This window comes from Bidens hawaiensis, unplaced genomic scaffold (genome assembly GCF_021521415.1).
Source record: "Bidens hawaiensis isolate Kalapana, Puna unplaced genomic scaffold, B.hawaiensis_p1.1 tig00012954_1, whole genome shotgun sequence".
In the NCBI taxonomy this organism is placed as follows: Eukaryota; Viridiplantae; Streptophyta; class Magnoliopsida; order Asterales; family Asteraceae; genus Bidens; species Bidens hawaiensis.
In genome coordinates, this window is record NW_027492082.1 from 488,596 (window position 1) to 507,996 (window position 19,401).

The 19,401-nt window shown below is 34.3% G+C and overlaps 2 protein-coding genes across 2 annotated transcripts; one reads left to right on the top strand and one right to left on the bottom strand.

The window, feature by feature from the left end:
• Window positions 1–1,068: 1,068 nt before the first annotated feature.
• LOC143542729 (autophagy-related protein 18d-like) lies at window positions 1,069–4,531 on the bottom strand. The gene is made up of 4 exons (XM_077035255.1): window positions 3,594–4,531; window positions 2,361–2,622; window positions 1,350–1,473; window positions 1,069–1,266 (listed from the first exon to the last, which is right to left on the bottom strand). Exons 1-4 carry the CDS (start codon window positions 4,278–4,280, stop codon window positions 1,173–1,175), a joined length of 1,167 nt encoding a protein of 388 aa, XP_076891370.1. The 5' UTR covers window positions 4,281–4,531; the 3' UTR covers window positions 1,069–1,172.
• A 7,648-nt stretch (window positions 4,532–12,179) lies between these two features.
• Window positions 12,180–17,893, top strand: LOC143542708 (cytochrome P450 76T24-like). Its single transcript, XM_077035239.1, has 2 exons — window positions 12,180–13,058; window positions 17,002–17,893. Exons 1-2 carry the CDS (start codon window positions 12,183–12,185, stop codon window positions 17,602–17,604), a joined length of 1,479 nt encoding a protein of 492 aa, XP_076891354.1. The 5' UTR covers window positions 12,180–12,182; the 3' UTR covers window positions 17,605–17,893.
• The last annotated feature ends 1,508 nt before the right edge of the window (window positions 17,894–19,401 follow it).

Below are 19,401 nucleotides of genomic sequence, written 5' to 3' on the forward strand. Positions count from 1 at the left end.
GTCCGCTCTGTACTCCCAACGAGCGAATAGAACGTCTCCCTAACCTTTGTCCAAAAGACCTTGCTCTTTTGGTAGTCCGCTGCAAAATGCATAAATAAATTTGTAAGTCATTTAACTTTTTTATTTAACTTTTTTATTAAAAATCATTTTTAAAAACGTTAAAACAATTACCGCAACGCCGATCCTCAGAAGTGACTATCCAAGCCCGACACAGGGCTTCCTTCTCATCCGATGACCACGGAGTGATTTTCCGTTTCGTCCTTCCGGTCGAAGCCGAACCCGACCCGTCCGTTGCAATTTGTTTTTTCCGGTGGACGCGTCTTCTTTGTCCCGCAGCTTCACCTTCTGGTTCTTGTGTCTCCGGAACTACAAAGTTAGGAGACGGTTGTATGTTGGATGGTTGAAAGCCGGATGGTTGTTGCGACCCCGAATAAAACATCGCTTGGTCCGGTGCCGACCATAAATCGTCGTAACTGTAATCTGATTCTAGGTTTGGGTACCAATTTCCAGCCATGTTTTTAAAAAAAGGTTTGGAAGATGGGGTGATTTTGGGTTTTGGGTGTGATATGTGATATTGGTATGTGATATTGGTGTTGGTTTGGGTTTGATATAGGTTAATAGAGAGAAAAGATTGTATGTTATATTGTTGTGGGTTTGTGTTGGATATAGGTGAATATATAGAGATATTTGTATGAAAAAAAAAAATTTTTTTTAATAAAAAACGAGCCCAAACGGCTATATTCACGCAAACCAAGAAACCTTCACGCCATTCTCAGCCGCTAGCCCACCCGCGCCTGCCTCTTTTTCCGCGCTCGCGCCCCTCTCGCGCCCCTCTCGCGCCTCGGTGGTGTGGTGCTCGCGCCCCGGTGCGCGACCGCCTCGCCACTTGCGCCCTTTCTCGCGCTCCGCACCCCTCAGCCTTACACCATCACAATTATAATAGCTAACTGCACATCTGTCACTCCCAACCACCACAAAACATATGACATGGTTGGCCCACTGCCTTTTATATTATTACTATATTACTTTTTTTAAACGATTCATGTAAAATGAAAGCCAATAGCCAATAGATAACAAGTTGGAAGCTCAAAGTCCTTATTTAGACAAATGCAAGTTGGTAATATTCACATTTTAGGGAAATTAGAGTTCAGAATTCTTGCAACTATGCGGTGTTAACCAGATTTGAGTTCCGTTTTCAGGAAACGTACATACTCGTGTTGTATCATCTCTCCTCCGTTCACAGGATCAAATGCGCACCTGTAGAAACTGATTATTTCACAAATTATTATTTTATTAGATGTCAAAAAAAAAGAAGATGCAAACTTTTTTCAATTAGTGATGATGTGTACCTTCCATTCATGCCCACAATAATTACTGTGTTTTGTGATCCAAATGCGGACATGTACTGGCTGCTTTCGGGCAAGTGAAACCGAGCAAATGACCATTCTGAACTAAAGTATTTTGGCAGCATGCCTACACATATCACAAGAATATGACAGTATGTAAAGCCACATTATTAGTTTTAACCAATAATTATAAATTTTCTTAGAGAAAGAATCTTCTCCTGCTTCAAATATGGTTAATACTACAGGTGGAAAGATTATTTTTGGGAAGGGTCAAATGTTGGGTTGACTAGGAACACTTTTGTCCAAAAATCTTGTGATAATTAGTAGAGTTATAAATGAACAGAGCCGCTCGAGACTGGCTCGCTAAAATCTTCAAATTGAGCTGAGTTTAAACGAGCCCGAGTCTTGAGTCAAAACTGATGCTCATTTATTAAACGAGCTTGAGCTTCATAGGTGGCTTGACTAGGCTCGCGTGCATAAGCGAACATATATTTATATACAAATACTATTTTTTTATTTAATATAATAAATATGTACTACATAATGAATACTATTATATGTAGAATTATTATAAATATGACTATATTGTATTTTATCTTATATGCAAAACTATAAAATAAATAGATAAATATATATGTATATAATGTCAATTAACTTAATTGTCCACAAACATCAATACAAACAATTAAATGCCTCTAAATTTAAAACGTGTCTTATGTAGAGTTGTAAAATTACAAAAATTCATTTTAATCTACTCAAATATGTTTTGACCATCCATCTAGAATTTATTCTTTCGAGTAGGTCAGGGGCTTTTTTGTTATGCTTGCAACTATGAAGCTAAAACTAAGGGGCATTTTGTCCCTATCCCCTAACTTGATACTTTGATGACTACTAAAATTAATAGTTTTGTAGCCTTAAGTAATAACTTTAAACGATACGCTTGTGTGGCATATGTATTACCTATAAACATAAAGTCAAAAACTCTCAATACAATTTAAGAATTCTTTGTATTACCTTTCATGAAAGACAGTGAAGAACCAGGATTGGGACCCACAGCACTTGGTGAAATTAGGACATCAAGAGAAGATGAAGAATTGTGTTGTAATAATGACGGAGAATGACTACCTGTAGATTGAGTTGATGGATCCTCACCAACCACCCGCACTCTGAGGCTAAATATATGCACAGTACCTTTATCACTTGACACAGCCAACCACTGAACGTTTGGAGAAAGGGCAATACCATAAATATCAGCTCTGTCCACTCCTCTGCGTACCTATAACCGCATATAGTTACAGAAATGAATATATTTGATGTCATGTTTTATTGTTTTTTCTTCATGTCTTCACTTGTTCAAAGTTGTTTGTTATGACTAGGGTGTAAACAAGCCAAGTCGCTTGGCACGCTAAAAGCTTGACTCGAGCTGAGCTTAAATGAGCTCGAGCCTAAAAAGAAGGTTGTTTAACAAACGAGACTGAGCCAGAGCTTCACTTATCGAGCTTGAGCTGGCTCGCGAGACTAAACAAGCCGATTATTTATATAATTTTCATTTAATATATTAAATACATATTTTATAATTTATAACTTTATAATAGTTACTATTATATATAAATTTATGATAATAATAATAATACTACAAAATATATGTCATGTTATATATAAAAATCCTAAACAACACATATGCAAAATATAAAAATAAATGCATATACATTATTGAATAAATACTAAACGAGCCGGGCTCGAGCTCTCATAAGTTAAACGAGCCTCTCATGCCCAGCTTGTTTACACCCCTAATTATTAGATGGCCTCCAATCTTTTGTCAATTTTTCAACACTTTTTTTCTACCTTCATTTGTCCAAAAGTTGTCTAATATAAAAGATTTTTCAATCAAATATTGGTGAAAAAAAATAGCAGGTTGGGTAACTGGTTAAAAATGTGTGTGTTTTTTTTGGTTTGCGTAGGATTATGTTGACCCACAATCACTTTATTGTTCAGTCTTGTTGAATTTTCTATGAATAATTGTATGTTAAATATGATTACAAAAACTCTTTATTACGATAAAAATCTAACTATGCATTTAAAAATACTCGATGCGGGATTTTCAATTTACTTGACTCATTCGACCCATTTGACCAACATTAGATGAAACATAACCCAAACCGACCCATTTACAAATGGGTCAAATTTTTCGCCTCCAAAATTTACATGTATTGAGACAAATATTTCAAATTACAAAACATCGAATACCTCTTGTAATCGAGTCCCATCCATTGTGTTAAAGATTCTAATCAAGGTGCCCTTTGTGCTGGCAGTAGCAAGAAGAAGTCCATCCATAGTCATGGTCAAACATGCAATCCTAGAATCATGAGCATTGATCAACTTTGTCATATTCAATCCAAAATGCTCAACCCTAACTTGACCTCTTCTTAAACCTGGGCAAGCCAATACAGATGTATTCACCTGGTGTGATAAACAACAAAGCCCTCTAGGGTTTGCTAGAGTTTCTATCTGATGTAGAAGTTTTAGATCCATAAAGTTATAAACATATATCTTATGTTCAAGAACAACAACAATCCGGTCACGTCTTAATTTAACCGCCCTAACTTCTGACCTAAATGAAAATTCACCAATGCAACGACTCTGATGATCATCCCAAATAATAACTTTATTTGGAGGGTATTGTGTGTTGGATTTACCACCAACGAGCGCTAAAATGTTGCTTCTGAAAAGCATTTCAATAATCCCAAATCCTCCACTTTTTAAATCACGCCTGAAGGTTTCTTTAAACGGATCACAGTTGTATATACGAAAACCGTGGTTTGTACCAGCTGCAAAACAGCCATAATCTTGGTTCCATGATACTGATAATAAGTTTACTTCGGTCCCGTCAATCTCTGCGTTTGAATTGCTGGAAGGATCATAAATAGCATCCATTGGGAGCTCAAATGCTGCAAGATGTGGTTGTTCAAATCATTGTGATGTTGAAACTTGAAACAGCCAAATTCATAGGGCAAGAATGAAGAAAGAACAGTCATTCAAGCAACCTAGAGCTGTAAAATATTCAATAAACACAATCCATTTTCGTTACACATATGACATGATAAATATAGACCCTCAATTCCAACTTTTCAATAATTAAAAAAGTTGGAACAACAACGGAAGGCTGCAAATAGATATCAGATAAAAGCTAAAGGATCAAAGATGAGATAGTCGAAATACATGCTACAATGAAATTGCTACAAGTTGTGTCAAGCATGATTCTCAAGTTTCTACATTTTAAAATATTGCTGATTTCATGACATAGATGCGTAAAATTCGATAACACATGCATAATAATATAATATTGAGAACCTAAAACTTACTTATGAAACATATTGCAACCATAGAAATGTACGGCGAGTAAGCATACATTGTTTCCTATCTACTTATTAAAGATAATTTTGTGACAAATTTTACAACGCACATATATAACAAGAACTCTATGTATCTCTCGCTGAGTAAGCATTCATTATTTTCTATCTACCAACACTAGGAAGAGCATTGCCTCTAGCTAGGGTCATAAAGAAGTAACTGAAATGCTGCATACAGTTAACCAGATGAAACATTTATATTTACTAAATCCAAAATAGTTATCACAATGCATATCTGATATTCTCATGTAGTCATGCCATTAACACATTTGGTTAATGATTGAACTTCTTTTTGCGATTTATTAACATTTCAAACAATGGCATTCAGCTCGGTCCGTCTTCAACAAAGCATTCACTCAAACACTTAACTCTTTATGCAGAAAACTTCATTAATAGCAAGTAACAATAATTACTCAAGAATTCTCATCTATCATATCGAAAATCATACTCTATGCTTCAGAAAATGATGATTTCATGAAAAAAAAATACAAAATGCAAGGATTGACTAGGGCAATTCCTAAACTCTTATCTATCGAATTAAATGCAAACAACGAACCGATCACATAGCGAAAAACAAAAACAAAACTTACAGATGTAATCATTCAAGTTAGGCACAATTATTATGTACCTAAGACTTCTAATCATAATCCTAAAGTAATAAAAAAAAACTCACGCAATCATTTGAAGAATCACTGGATCGCTTAATCCTGTAAGCCAACACGGTCTCCGTAATCCTGAAAAATCCACATTCCGTAATGCGTAACGTGAAACTGAAGCAAAGCAAAGCGTATGATGAATCTGAAACACGTCAAACAAATTAAAAACCCTAGAAATCAAAATCCGACGCAATTGTACCTAATTCACCTTGAATCGGAAATTAATCGAGTTGAAATGAGGATCCGATAGTATATAGCGATGAAATTGAGCGTAATTGTGGATTAATTAGAATAAGTGATTGTTGACGTGTAAGAGTGAAATGGATATGAGATCGGATCCGATGAGATGGAATTGGAGTATCCGAAAGAGTTTAATTATTGTATTGCTGTGTGTGATGCGATGAAATCGTGATTGGAGGATGAATGAAGATTGAAGAAGAAGACGATGATGAGAGTATTACAAGTTTGTTTTACGTTCAGATGCCAGGTCTAGTGGTCACAAAATAATCGACTAAAACTTATTATTATTATTATTATTATTATTATTATTATTATTATTATCTATTGTTGTGACTTTCTTTTATATATATATATATATATTTACACATGGGGAAATGTTAACGTATAAATGAAATTAATATGTTAAATGCGAAAATCAAGTAGAGTAATTATGTAATTACTCTATGATGGAATTACATAATTACCCTACTTGTATAAATAATTACTCTACTTAATTCTCACGTTTAACACGTTAATTTCATTTGTATTTGATCCAAACCATATATATATATTTCTTTTATTTACATATTCTGTTTTCTATAGTTTATTGATATGCCTCATGAGTGTAAGAATTGTAATACTGATGCAGTGGTATAAACAAAATGAAGATCGAATCACGTTGATTCAGTGAATACCCGTGACGAACTTCGAAACTCCCAAATCCCACCTAAAGGTTCTAGGGAAAATGAAGAGAAAATTGATAATTATTAAAATTCAAGTCTAACTTTTGGAATTACATTACAAGCATATAAAAAGACTTCCAAATACGAAATGGGCTTAAAATGGGCCATGGGCCAAACACAAACCAAAAAATAAAAAAATAAAAAGTGCTGAAAAAATATAAAAATGCCCAAAACTTTATTTAGGAGGCGTTTTTGGGCTTCGGACAGGGGCCAAACTGCCGTAGGCCAAGTTATGGCCTGAAACGGAACTTCGTGGGCCAAGTTATGCCCGTTTTCGTGGGTCACATTTGGAGACATGATCATGGACCTCCAAATATAACATGGCCTGTTCGTCAATACTTGGGCCTTCATCAAATACTCCCTCAGTCCCTATGAAGTATCCACATTTCCTTTTTTGTTTGTCCCAATAAAAATGTTCACTTTCAAAGTTTATTTAACTAATTTTCAAGTTTACCCTTACACAATGCAATCATTTAAACTTTCTTAATTTTTATCTTATTATATATGTTAAGGGCATTATAGTCATTTGTTAAGCAAAAAATGTAATCATTCAAACTTTTGTAAATTGTGTGTTTTTCAAACCATGACACTTGTAGAGGGACAGGGGGAGTATCTTCCTAGCCCAAGCTCCAACCCGGCCAAGGTGCATAGATCGGGTTTTTCTAATACCTGGTTCCGGGTTGAAACAAGGTTCGGAAGTGATCGCATATTGGAAAATTGAGTATTGGTAATACCCGGGTCGGGTATAAAATTGGGTATTGAAAAAACCCTAATATCTCGGGGTTTTCAGGTATTTTTCGTGTATATATTGGGTTTTTTAAGTGGTTGCGTTTTTAATTTCGTGTATAGGTTGGATATATTTTTTTTAATTTTGTGTATAGATTGGGTTTTTTTTAGGTATTTTTCGTGTAGAGGGCGGTTACTGTACATTAATCTCTTATCGCACGAAGCGTACACGACATCAGGAAGCGTCGATCAAAATTTTCAAAACACGCCTCTATTCTTCCAAAATGGTAAGATCGTCAATTAGTTTCCATTAGTCTCCTAAAATCACTCGCAATAATCAAACCTATTAATCAACTAATCTCGGCGACGAAGCGTACTCATTCAATCAACTAAACCTATCAACTGTTCCGGCAACGAAGCAACTGAAGCATACTACATTCAATCGAAAAATGAAGATGGATAAAACAAAGAACCCTAACTCATCTGCTTCAACGAAGGAACGAAGATCAAAGCTTAAACAAGATAAACCTCAGATTATAATAAATCAGGTGTTTGTTTATTATTCCTGTAATCGTTTTAGGTTTTAGAGAGGTTTTAACAGTTGTTTTAATGAGCGTTTGACAACAAATCAGTAAAATGTAATCGTTTTAGGGTTTAACTTTGTCTTAAATTGTATTAATTATTGGTTATTACGTTGTCAATTAACCTCTGTTTGTAAGCGTTTGACAAGCGTTTGGGTTGATTTCACCATACAGGTATACCAAGTGTTTGGTATGCTTCTTTGTGATGACTGAATAATAGGTTCCTTAATTGGTCGTGTGCATTTCGCAAGCGTTTGGCATGCGTTTGGTAGTCTTGTTTGTGATGACTGAATAACAGGTTCTTTAACTGGTCTTGTGCGTTTGGCATGCGTTTGGTAGTCTTGTTTGAGATGACTGAATAACAGGTTCTTTAACTACTCTTGTGCGTTTGATGAGCGTTTGGTAAGCTTGTTTGTTATAACTGAACAACTAGTTTTGCATATAGTATTAGTCGTTTATGAGCATTTTAAAGTTATTTAACATCTGAGTTCTATGTGTGATCAGTTAAGCGAAAGGTTAAAACAAAACAAGTTGATGCCGAAGTCAAAAAGCTTAAGACAAAACATGTTGAAGCAAACTCTGATTCGGACGTTGAAGTTCCAATCAACAAATTTTGTTGAAGATCGTAACCGTTTATACGCAAATTACCAAAATTAAATGACGAATCAAAAAAACAATCAAACCCTTCTCGCTTAAAAAAACACGGGATCTCCTCAACCGCTTTCAAATGAATGGTAAGTGTAGATCGACGCTTCCTGTTGTCGCGTACGATTTTGTACGATAGGGATTAGCGTATTCCATCTTTTCTCTTTTCGTGTATATATTGAGCATTTTTAAATTTTGGGTACGTGTTCTAGTATTGAAATGCATATTGTATCCACACCATACGGGTAGGATCAGGTTCAGATATTAAAAGTTCGGGTATAAAAAAACCCTGGTTTTTGTTTAGGTTCGGGTTTTTTTTCAGCAATTCTAACTATAAATATTACTCAACAAAATTATTAACCATCACTATCCACTATTGCCGGCAATACACGTATTTATTCTCATCTCCAAGCTTGGTTATGAGCCAACCCCTCATCAAGTGGCGAGGTATGCGGCATCGTTTTCTTAACAAGGTCAAGTTACGACGACTTCTTTGGTCATCCACTGATCACTGTTCCAACAATGAACCATTGAGATACATAAGAATAATGTGAATCCAAAATGAAATACTTTTGCAAATTGCAATGAACCTAGTCATAATAGTTAGTTATTTTGTTATGGTTGTGAGTTGTGACGTCATTCTGGTAACATAAAAGAAATCTATCGTAAACATGATTTCTAACTCGTACCAATTTCTAAAATGTAACCTTAACAATTTAGAAGAACTATAAGAATTTATCCATGTGAAATGTATCATTACGGTATGTGACGAGGCAATAAGTTCAAACTAAGACTATGCATTGCCAAGGTGGTAATTAAAGACAGAAAAAACTCAAATTTCATTAAATCAAAATCAATTACATATCAAAAGAAGAGCAACGTCGTTAAATAAACAATCAGATTATCAATACAATTATCTGAATCACTTGAACACTCAATTCTACTGAACTAAACAGTTTAACAACACAATAAATAAAACCCTAAACTTCAACTAACTCTCTCAAGTTAAAACAAAGTTAGAAGAAAAGTGAATTTGTGAAGTGTTAATCAATAACATTCACAAACTTCCTTTATATACTCAAAATAACAAACACGGATAGTCCATGGGGCATGGGCATTATAACACATCCTAAGCCCAATAATAACAACTAGCTTCCTAACATGCGGCCCAAAGCCTGCTTCAATGTCCAACTTCAACTCCGGCTCATAAATAGACATGTAAAAAAACCGGTTTGTGACCGATGAACCTGGTCGCAGCTCAAGCTGGTTTAGCCTAAACCGGCTCAGTTCAAGACCCAGCCTTCTGACGTGACCTGTTCTTAATATTGTTCCCTCAAACGGGTTTAGAACCGACCCGATTTATAAAACATGCCACAAAAACGGCTTTTTTGGTCCCAAACCAGTGGTTTGATTGGGCTAAACATTCTTGCATCCATACGGGTTTGAAACCCGAACCGGTTTTTCCAAACCGGTTATGATCGTGCCTTTACCAAGTTGGACCGGTTTTTAACCCGAACCAATTTGGTATTTAACCCATTTTGTACATTTTTACTCATAGACACATGCAAACAAAAAACTAACATAAGAATATTATCACCAACCATGAAACTTTAACATTAAACTGTCATCAAACATATATGGGAATTAAGTTATCACCATGTGGTCAAAAACTACCAAATGCCAGCATATGCATGGGCGGATCTAGTTACATGGGTGCGGGTTCACGGGAACCCACTGAGTTTCAGATTTTATATATAACGCCTATATAAAATATGAGAGTGAACCCATATATAAATTATGAGCGAATCCATATACAATGTGGGATCATGGTCTGATGGTAAACTCCATACCTTTTTATTGTGGGAACCCAGGTTCAACTCTCTCTTTGAACACTTTTTTTTTTGTTTTTTTTCCAACTTGTTACCTAATTAGGGTCAGCCCTCTCCACACATAGGAACAAACAAACGCAGCAACCACCATTGTCAATTCATTAGCACGGAATTTGTTAAAGTTAAATATTATTTGAATTTGCTTTGATTTTAGAGTCTCATTTATTTATTTCATTTTACTCTTAATTTCTACTTTGTTGCTCTGTTTGTATAACAAACAAACCTGAAACATAAAGTTACATAACTTAATTTATGACTTGTTGGACCTTTGTTCGTGAATTTGCAACTTCCATTTATATAGAATATGGCTTTCTTTTCTCCGGAATATACTCTAATTTACCGCAAATTGTAATTTACCACATAATCTAATTTCTACATATTAGTTGTATACTTTATATTGTTGTGCAATACTTAGTTTTTTTATTGTGGAATATTAGACTATAGTTTACATACAACTTATATGGCAAACATGTCTTGGATGGTTGGTTATTACCAATGATCATTTATTAGTAGTCCACAAATGACTCATGGAAACACCGATGTCATTCAACTGATATCGTATTTTATTATGTACCAAGCCCCTACTTGACCCGACCGGCCTAAAAATTCTAAATGTTGGTTATGAGATTGAGAAATTTGACAACCGAAAAAAGGTGAACCTATTGAAAAAAATTTCTGAATCCGCCAGTGAACATATGGCCGTCCAAAAATTATTAAAAACAAAAATAATGCCTTCATATGGCAAAACTATGATGATTAGCAATAAAAGGACGTGTACAAAACTATTATAAAGAGTGACGCGTCAAAATTTTCATTTATTAATGGCACTCTTTATATTCAACTTATATAAAAAAAATCGATTTTTAGATAACATAAAGGGCCTTTGGTATAACGGTTTTGATATATGAATGTCTTTTTAAATGGCTAAAGTTCAAGTTTCGTGATGAAAGAAATTTAAAGTATTCAAAAAATAAAAAAGGAATAATTTATAACACCAAAAGAAGTTCTTAAGGGTTACCTGACCGGTATAGTCTAGCAAATACACACATGTTTAAGATTAGAAAAATAATAATAAAAAATAAACTGAACTGAACTTGAAACTTTCATCACTTTCATGTATAATTTTGTAAACTTGTTATTTCTTAGGCTTTTCTACAAAAAATGCAACCTCCTATTTTACCCTAATCCCTATAATGGGGAAGAACACTCATGAATACTACTCATACACTGGTTAATCATGTACTGTCTTTTCATTTTCACACTTAATTACCTATAATTTTACAAAATTACTGACAGCATCTACCAACAAGTACCCTAAAATTTTATTAATTTATTTAAATCTTCAATGGTTAAATGGTTAACAATGAATCAATTTTATGTGACAAATATTTGTCATAGAATGAAACCATGCATCTTACCCACATGAAGTGGGGTGGTGTTGCCACGTGGTTTGGAAGTCATGTACCCTACCTATATAGGTGCCCCGTCCTCTCTAAAATTATCGACAAAATATGAAGGGTTCGTGTATTAGCCATGCACTTAGCCAACGAAAATTATACTGTTTATAATACAGTAATTACAAACTTTCATATAACTTTACATTAAATATATATCACGTGTGTTTTCAAACTGCTATGGTGCTTTCAAATAACTTGAAATAGAATAACTGTCGAAATCTTAGATTTATATCAAATACGACATATGCTTTATTTTCCTAATATGTCAATGCACGTCATTTGCCGTTCAAAAGAAGATAAAAAAACCAGTGCATGTCATTTTCAAAATAAAATGTCGTTATCTAGCAATTGGCTGTGAACATGACATTTTATTTTCTAGAATTATATGATTAGATTCAATATATATTAGTGATTTTAGAAATCATAAAATATATAATACACATTTGTACAAGTTAATAGATGTTAAGTATCCACCACTATTTATAACAAACAAGGAAGAGGAAATAATATATGGAGCTTCTACTTCTAATTCTCTCCACCATTGTTTTCTTCTTCTTCCTCCTCCATGGCCTCGACCTATACCGCAAAAGGCGAATGCCACCCGGCCCTACGAGCTTCCCCATCATCGGAAACCTTCTTGACATTGGACCAAAACCACATGAGTCACTAGCCAAACTCTCTGAAAAACATGGTCCACTTATGACCATCCGTTTGGGCAGCATCACAAGTGTGGTAGCATCCACACCTGATGCGGCCAGAGAAATCCTGCAATGCCAGGATGAGGTTTGCTCTGGCCGCATGATCCCTGACGCTGTCACTGCCTTGCAAAACCATGACAAGGCAATATTATGGATCTCAGCCAACGAAGATTGGCGAGCCATAAGAAAAGCCCTCAATACATACCTCACCCACCAACACAAACTCGACACTCTTTCTGACCTTCGTCAGAACGTGGTGGATGAGATGCTAGAGTTCCTTAACCAATCCGCACTAAAAAACGAGCTTGTGAACATAGGAAACTTGGCATTTGCGGTGGTGGTAAACCAGATATCCAACACATGCTTTTCACGAAACGTGACAAATTATGAGTCCGAGGATATTGGAGGGTTTAAGACCGCGGTGAAGACATTAATGGAGGTAGACGGGAAGTTTAACATAGCCGACATATTTCCCATACTTAAGCCATTGGACCCGCAGAACATACGAAGACAGGCTAAGGCTGCTTATGCATGGTTAGACCATGTGGTACAAGGTTTCATAAATGAGAGGTTAAAGCATAGGGAGTTGAAGCTGCCAAGGTTTGGTGACATGTTGGATTCACTGCTGGATTATAGTGAAGATAATGTACAAGTCTTCAACCTTATACACATCAAGACTTTATTAGTGGTACGCATATCACTAAATCCATGTTTTTATCATCTCATAAGAAATACAAAGATATCTTTTTGGGCAGTCTTTAGACATGTACAACGTGTGCAGCCACATAGGGCCCACAAACTTGCGGGGCCTATAATTTTGAAAAACTACGTGTGTATATTATATAACTAGCTTATCTACCCGTGTATTACATAGGTTTAACGATTTAAATTATGCAAGTAATAAAAAAACTCAAGATATATGAAATATTGTTCAATAAAAATGCATATCCCAAAAGTACATTTGAATCATAAATCATTTCAAACTTTTGTAATCGATAACATTATTACAGTTTTTCTTTCTTGTGGCCTATATCACCACATAATGTCACATATTTTAACAACTCAATTATACACACAATGAGATATTATTGTGGGCTAACATATAACCTAAATAGACTAACATATGTATCTCTTCAAACTTTTGCACAGATTGATTCTCCGTTGACCCTTTAGTAGTTTAAAAGAAACCAAGATGCAAAAAATGTTAAATTTAGAAATTTGACTTCTATCAAATTAAAAATATCATGAAAAAAATATTGACTTTGAATCTAATTCGAAACCAAATTTTAAACTTTCAAAATCAGCCTTTTGATCTGTCATCAAAGTCATGACCCAAATATTTGTCACCAAAGTCATGACCTGAAAGTTGAAACACACTTTGTCCGGTTAACTCATTTTAAAAAACGCTTTTAAAAAACCACCTCGGTCGGTATCAAACTATGAATCGGTTAACAATGTTTTGCAGTAAAGCAAACGTTGTTCCTAAACCGCCCCTGCTAGAGATTAAACCTGAAATCAAATTTTTTTTTTCAAATTACCGAAAACCCTTGATTCAGTTTAACTAATCTATTGTAAAAAATTGAGTATGATAAAATACTCTTTTTGCATTCAGAAACTTATAAAATTCCGATGATCGGTACTTATTTTCTTAGCTACTTTGTAGCTTTTTCACACCTGTTTGGGATTACTAAAAAAACTACATATAATAGTAACAATGATAATATAAATAATATTAGTAACAATAATATTATTTTTATTCCGTATTTATTATTAGTATTTACTAATTATTAGTTTGTATTTAATACGAGTATTTATTATTTAATTGTATTTATTAGTTCATATGTGACAAAGTGGGGGATTAGAAACCCTTATGTAGTGTCACGTCGGATAGAGAGGTGTTAGGAGATGCCATGTGCATTAAGGGGTTTTCTTTTATTATTACTTGTAGTCTTATATTAGGTTAGGTACCCGTGTCCTATACGGGTCGAACAACTTAAGAGAATGATAAATAAAGTTGAGTATTACATTAAATAAGTACAAAGTTAAATTGCAACTATAATACATAAACTGAAAAATAAATCATAAATCTGTAAAAATATGGTTACAACTAAAGTAGAATAGTACTATGAGAACATAACTGGTACAATCGGAACCAAACGAACCTTTCATAAGTGGAAAGCTTCCAATTAGTCGAAGAATGTGCAGTAAAAGAGAATCGATATGGTTTTGATCAACAATATATAAATAAAAATAAAGAGATTACAGTTTCAGAGAAAAAGAATTTGGGTCGGGTTCAGTTAAGATCCACATGCTTGTAACAATGAACCCGAGTAAGTTTTAAGAGCTAAAATGATTCCATATATCTATAAATGTTTTTGTATGTATAAAAAACAATATAATTCATATTAGAAAAGTTAAATAATGAAAAATGTTCAATTTATAAATATGTTTAATAAACAAACTTAACTTTAAAAAAATACCTTTTGCAAAAGCAATCATAGAAATCAAAATGAAATAAGAAATATGTATGTTTAATGTATAATTAACAGGAGAGAGAGGCGGGAAGAAAGAGTAAGAATTCACCAGAGAATGACACGTGACAAGAGAAAACCTTTATTTATTATATAGTATAGATTTGATTTTGAATAAAAGCCCAACAAAAATGATTTGCTCCTATAGTGTTATTTTGTTTAATGTTATTACACTTATCGTTTTATTGCTGGTAACACACACACACACACACACATATATGTGTGTGTGTAGGGTTTGAATCAAATACAAATGAAATTAACGTGCTAAACGTGAGAATCAAGTAGAGTAATTATGTAATTATATCATAGAGTAATTATGTATTACTATATGATGTAATTAAATAATTACTCTACTTATATATATAATTATTTTACTTAATTATCACGTTAGCACATTAATATAATGTATATGTTAACTTTCTTCTATATATATAAGTTTATATTAGGGACCACTTTTTTACTCGCTTTAAGAGTCCACACATTTTTAGGGACAACCTTGGATATCTTTTGAGCTGACATTGGACACTGCGATTTCATGTAAGTAGTTTTAAAACAAATAATATGATGTACATGAATGAGACAGAAAACTGATACATGAAGAAAATGAATGGGACAGAAAACAAACAATATATCTTTTGAGAAGGACATCACATATTTTATGCAACTAGTTTTAAACATAAAACTATTTTTTTAGGGTGGTTATATACAAATACCAGCCCCTAGTGTGTGAATAAGACTATACAGCTCGTATAGGACATATACGAGTCGTATAGCCCTAATTTATTGGCATGCGTACGAAGGTGACAGTGTGTCAGCTTTTTGCAGTCTACATGAGCCGTATAGACCATATAAGAGCCATATAGATTCTCCAGCTCGTATAGCCCACGTAACGCGTCTGATCTATATGAGTAGTATAGGGTCTATATGACTCATATAGACAGCATGTCAGCATGTCTTTGACGAGAGATTTATAATAGGGTCTGACCTACACGACTCGTATAGGGGCTATACGATACAAAGGAATAGAACATGACATTCCCGATTGAAAATGACTTGACTATGCACCTATACGAGTCGTATAGACCCTATACGACTTGTATAGGCTCTCCTGGTGTACGAATAACCTATCTAGTGTATGTATAACCCAAGCCTTTTTTTAAGAACACAAAAAATAAAGATTTTAGCAGCTTCCGGTTGTTAAAAAAAAGGCTTGGGTTATACATACACCATGTTGGTTATTCATACACCAGGGTGGCCTATACGAGTCATATAGGCTCTATACGGCTCGTATAGGTGCATGGTCAAGTCATTTTCAAGCAGAAGTGTCATGTTTTATTCTTTTGTATCATATAGCCCCTATACGGCTCGTATAGGGCTCTATATGACTCGTATAGGGTCTATTTGACTCGTATAGTTTTTTTTTCAATTTTAAAACTACAAAATATTAAAAACAACCCCTGAGTTGATTACAAAATAAAAATATACATAACAACCTACGTACAACATGAGCGTTTCGGGGTAACGACTTTTTAGAAGTGGTGATGAAATCCATTTTGGTTGACACATATATACAAGTCGTATAGACCATAAAAGTAATTAAAAATCTTTGGTCAAAGTACATGCTGTATATACGAGTCGTATAGACCCTATACGGCTCGTATAGGCCAGACGAGTTACGTAGGCTATACGAGATGGAAATTCTATACGGCTCGTATAGGGTCTATACGGCTCGTATAGACTGCAAAAAGCTGCCACACTGACACGTTCGTACACAAATCAATAAGTTAGGGCTATACGACTCGTATATGCCTTATACGAGTCGTATAACCTTATTCCCACACCAGGAGGGGGCTGGTGTATGCATAGCATGACCCTAAAAAAAAACTATAGTATCAAGTATGAGATACTAGCAAGGGACATGGTGTGTTGATAAGGTGTTTCTCCTCTATTCTAGGGTTTACATGGTGCATGAATAAGTGGTTTATAGAAGCATTTAAAAGTATGTTACTTTATCATTAAGAAATAAAGATATCAGTAGTTTAGTAAACTTAATGACAGCGCGAAAACTTTTTGAGTAACATTATCTTTTGTAATTGATAGGATTTATTCATAGCTGGCACAAAAACGAGCTCAAACACAACTGAATGGGCTATTACCGAACTGTTTCTTAACCCTGATATGTTCGCAATAGTTCGAAAAGAAGTTTCCACTATAGTAGGAGAAGACGGTAAAATCCAAGAAGAGAAAATCTTAGACTTGCCGTATTTGCATGCTGTCGTCAAAGAAACAATGCGTCTTCATCTATCTGTGCCTTTATTAGCACCTCATAAAACCGAGAAAGAAGTTAAACTCAACGAATATGTTGTACCCAAGAACGTACAAATTCTTGTGAACGTATGGGCTATGGCACGTGACCCAAAGTATTGGAAAAATCCTTTGAGCTTCATGCCTGAAAGGTTCATGAAAACCGAGGTTGACTATAAGGGTCAACACTTTCAGTTTTTACCATTTGGATCAGGGCAAAGGATGTGTCCTGGAATACCCTTGGCTCACAGAGTGGTGAGTTTAATGGTGGTGTCGTTCGTATATCATTTTGATTGGAAACTTACTCATGCTAGAGAAGATATGAACATGAATGATGTCTTTGGCCTAACTTTGCTCAGAGCAACTCCACTTGTTGCATACCCTATTTCGATTGAATAAGTACATAATGTCATAAAGCCATGCGTGCACTTTTTGTTTTGTTTTCAATAAATGGTCAATATATTCTAAAAGCTTATGAAGAAGCTATATTTACTGTGATACATTTGAAGTTTTTCCCTTAAATTACTTCAAAAGTGACGATATAAATGTATGTGTGAACTTGCGAAATGTGGTTATGTTTTATTTATCTATTTATTTATTTTTAAATAACGAATTTATGATATATGAGAGACTTGAACTCAAGTTCTCTCAAATCCTAACTCATTGGTGTTTTAAAAGTTTTGTCTTGCTAATTGGTCATCAACCCCATTTGTGGTTATGTTTTATTTCATCACTAGGATACTGACGGGTGGAAATCTTTCAAACGTAATATATATGTCGATATCATAAGAATTGTTTACCTTTTTCTATGCAAATCACAAGATGTAGAAAAAATATGCATAAATGATGGAATGAGAATCTGTTATACAAATAATTGAATTGTTAAAATAATATTCCAACACTCCACCAATCAGCAACTTTATCATGACCCCACCCTTGTACAATTTCAGGTGACGTGTACGCTAATGTTCCACACATGGAATTTGATCGAGTACTCTCGTCGAATTCCTTTGCTACACCGAAATCAGTCAACATAACCTGAAATAAACATATATAGTATAATATAACTCAAAGCACAAAATAAGAATTTTATATTAAACAGGAAGGTGACCTTACATGTCCATCTACATTAAGAAGAATATTTTCAGGTTTCAAGTCCCCATGCAAAGGAAATATTCAAACCTGCTGATTATAAAAAATTATTCAAAAATTGTTCTTTTTAGTAATGAACTAGTGGGTTGTCCTGTCGCGTTGCGGCGGTGGGGTTTAGATGATTAAGAAATTATGCGTTTGTGTAGTATTGTAGCCATCTAGCCTTTCATATAAGAGGGCTTAACGTTTGTGGCGTAAATATTTTTAGTTGCCCCACAACAAACATGTAACAACAGATTTTCTCCGATATATATCAAAAGTTATCATTACACATCAAAAATTACAAAAACAAAGCCTATACTCTATGTTAAAAAAAATGAAAATACAATCTGTGAATCTTGATGTAAATAAAACCGAAATAAACTTGTTCTCACCACCACACACACACACCTTTTTTTTCCTCTCAACAAAACTGAAACAAACTTTGAAAACCTTTAGGATTTTGCCATTATCGATCTTATATGTTCTATGAATGAAGCACTATTGGTATCTTATATGTTGCCTTGCTATGAAATATGAATGTCTTGTTGCTTTCAAAACCTATAGGTTCCATCCCTAAGGACCCAACTCAACCCAACATGTAATCATTCCAGTAGAAAGCATGCCAACCCGAACAAAAATGACATTATTTTTAAGTAGACCCATTTCGACACGAACTCATAACAACCCGAACTACTTCTGATCCGTAACTAATAAGCTGTTGGTAGTACTTTCAGATCTAATGTGCAATCCCTACTCTGCACTTTTCTATTATTGTATTAGTAACAAATAGATAAACTTAAATATTCAGTTAGATTAGAAAGTTTACCAATTGTACCTTAATTTAACTCTTCATCAATCAACAGGCTTCTCAGAAACCATTGTATTTTCCCTTCATTTACCAATTCCTCAGTATCACTGTGAAAAAGCATAGCAAATATTCAGTTCCTCTATCTACTTACTTGTAAGCCCAATAATACTTGTAAACCAAATCCACTCTAACAACAAATAATAACTAAACTATTTTTATAAAAATATCTAATCTGTTATGGTTACTACATTCAA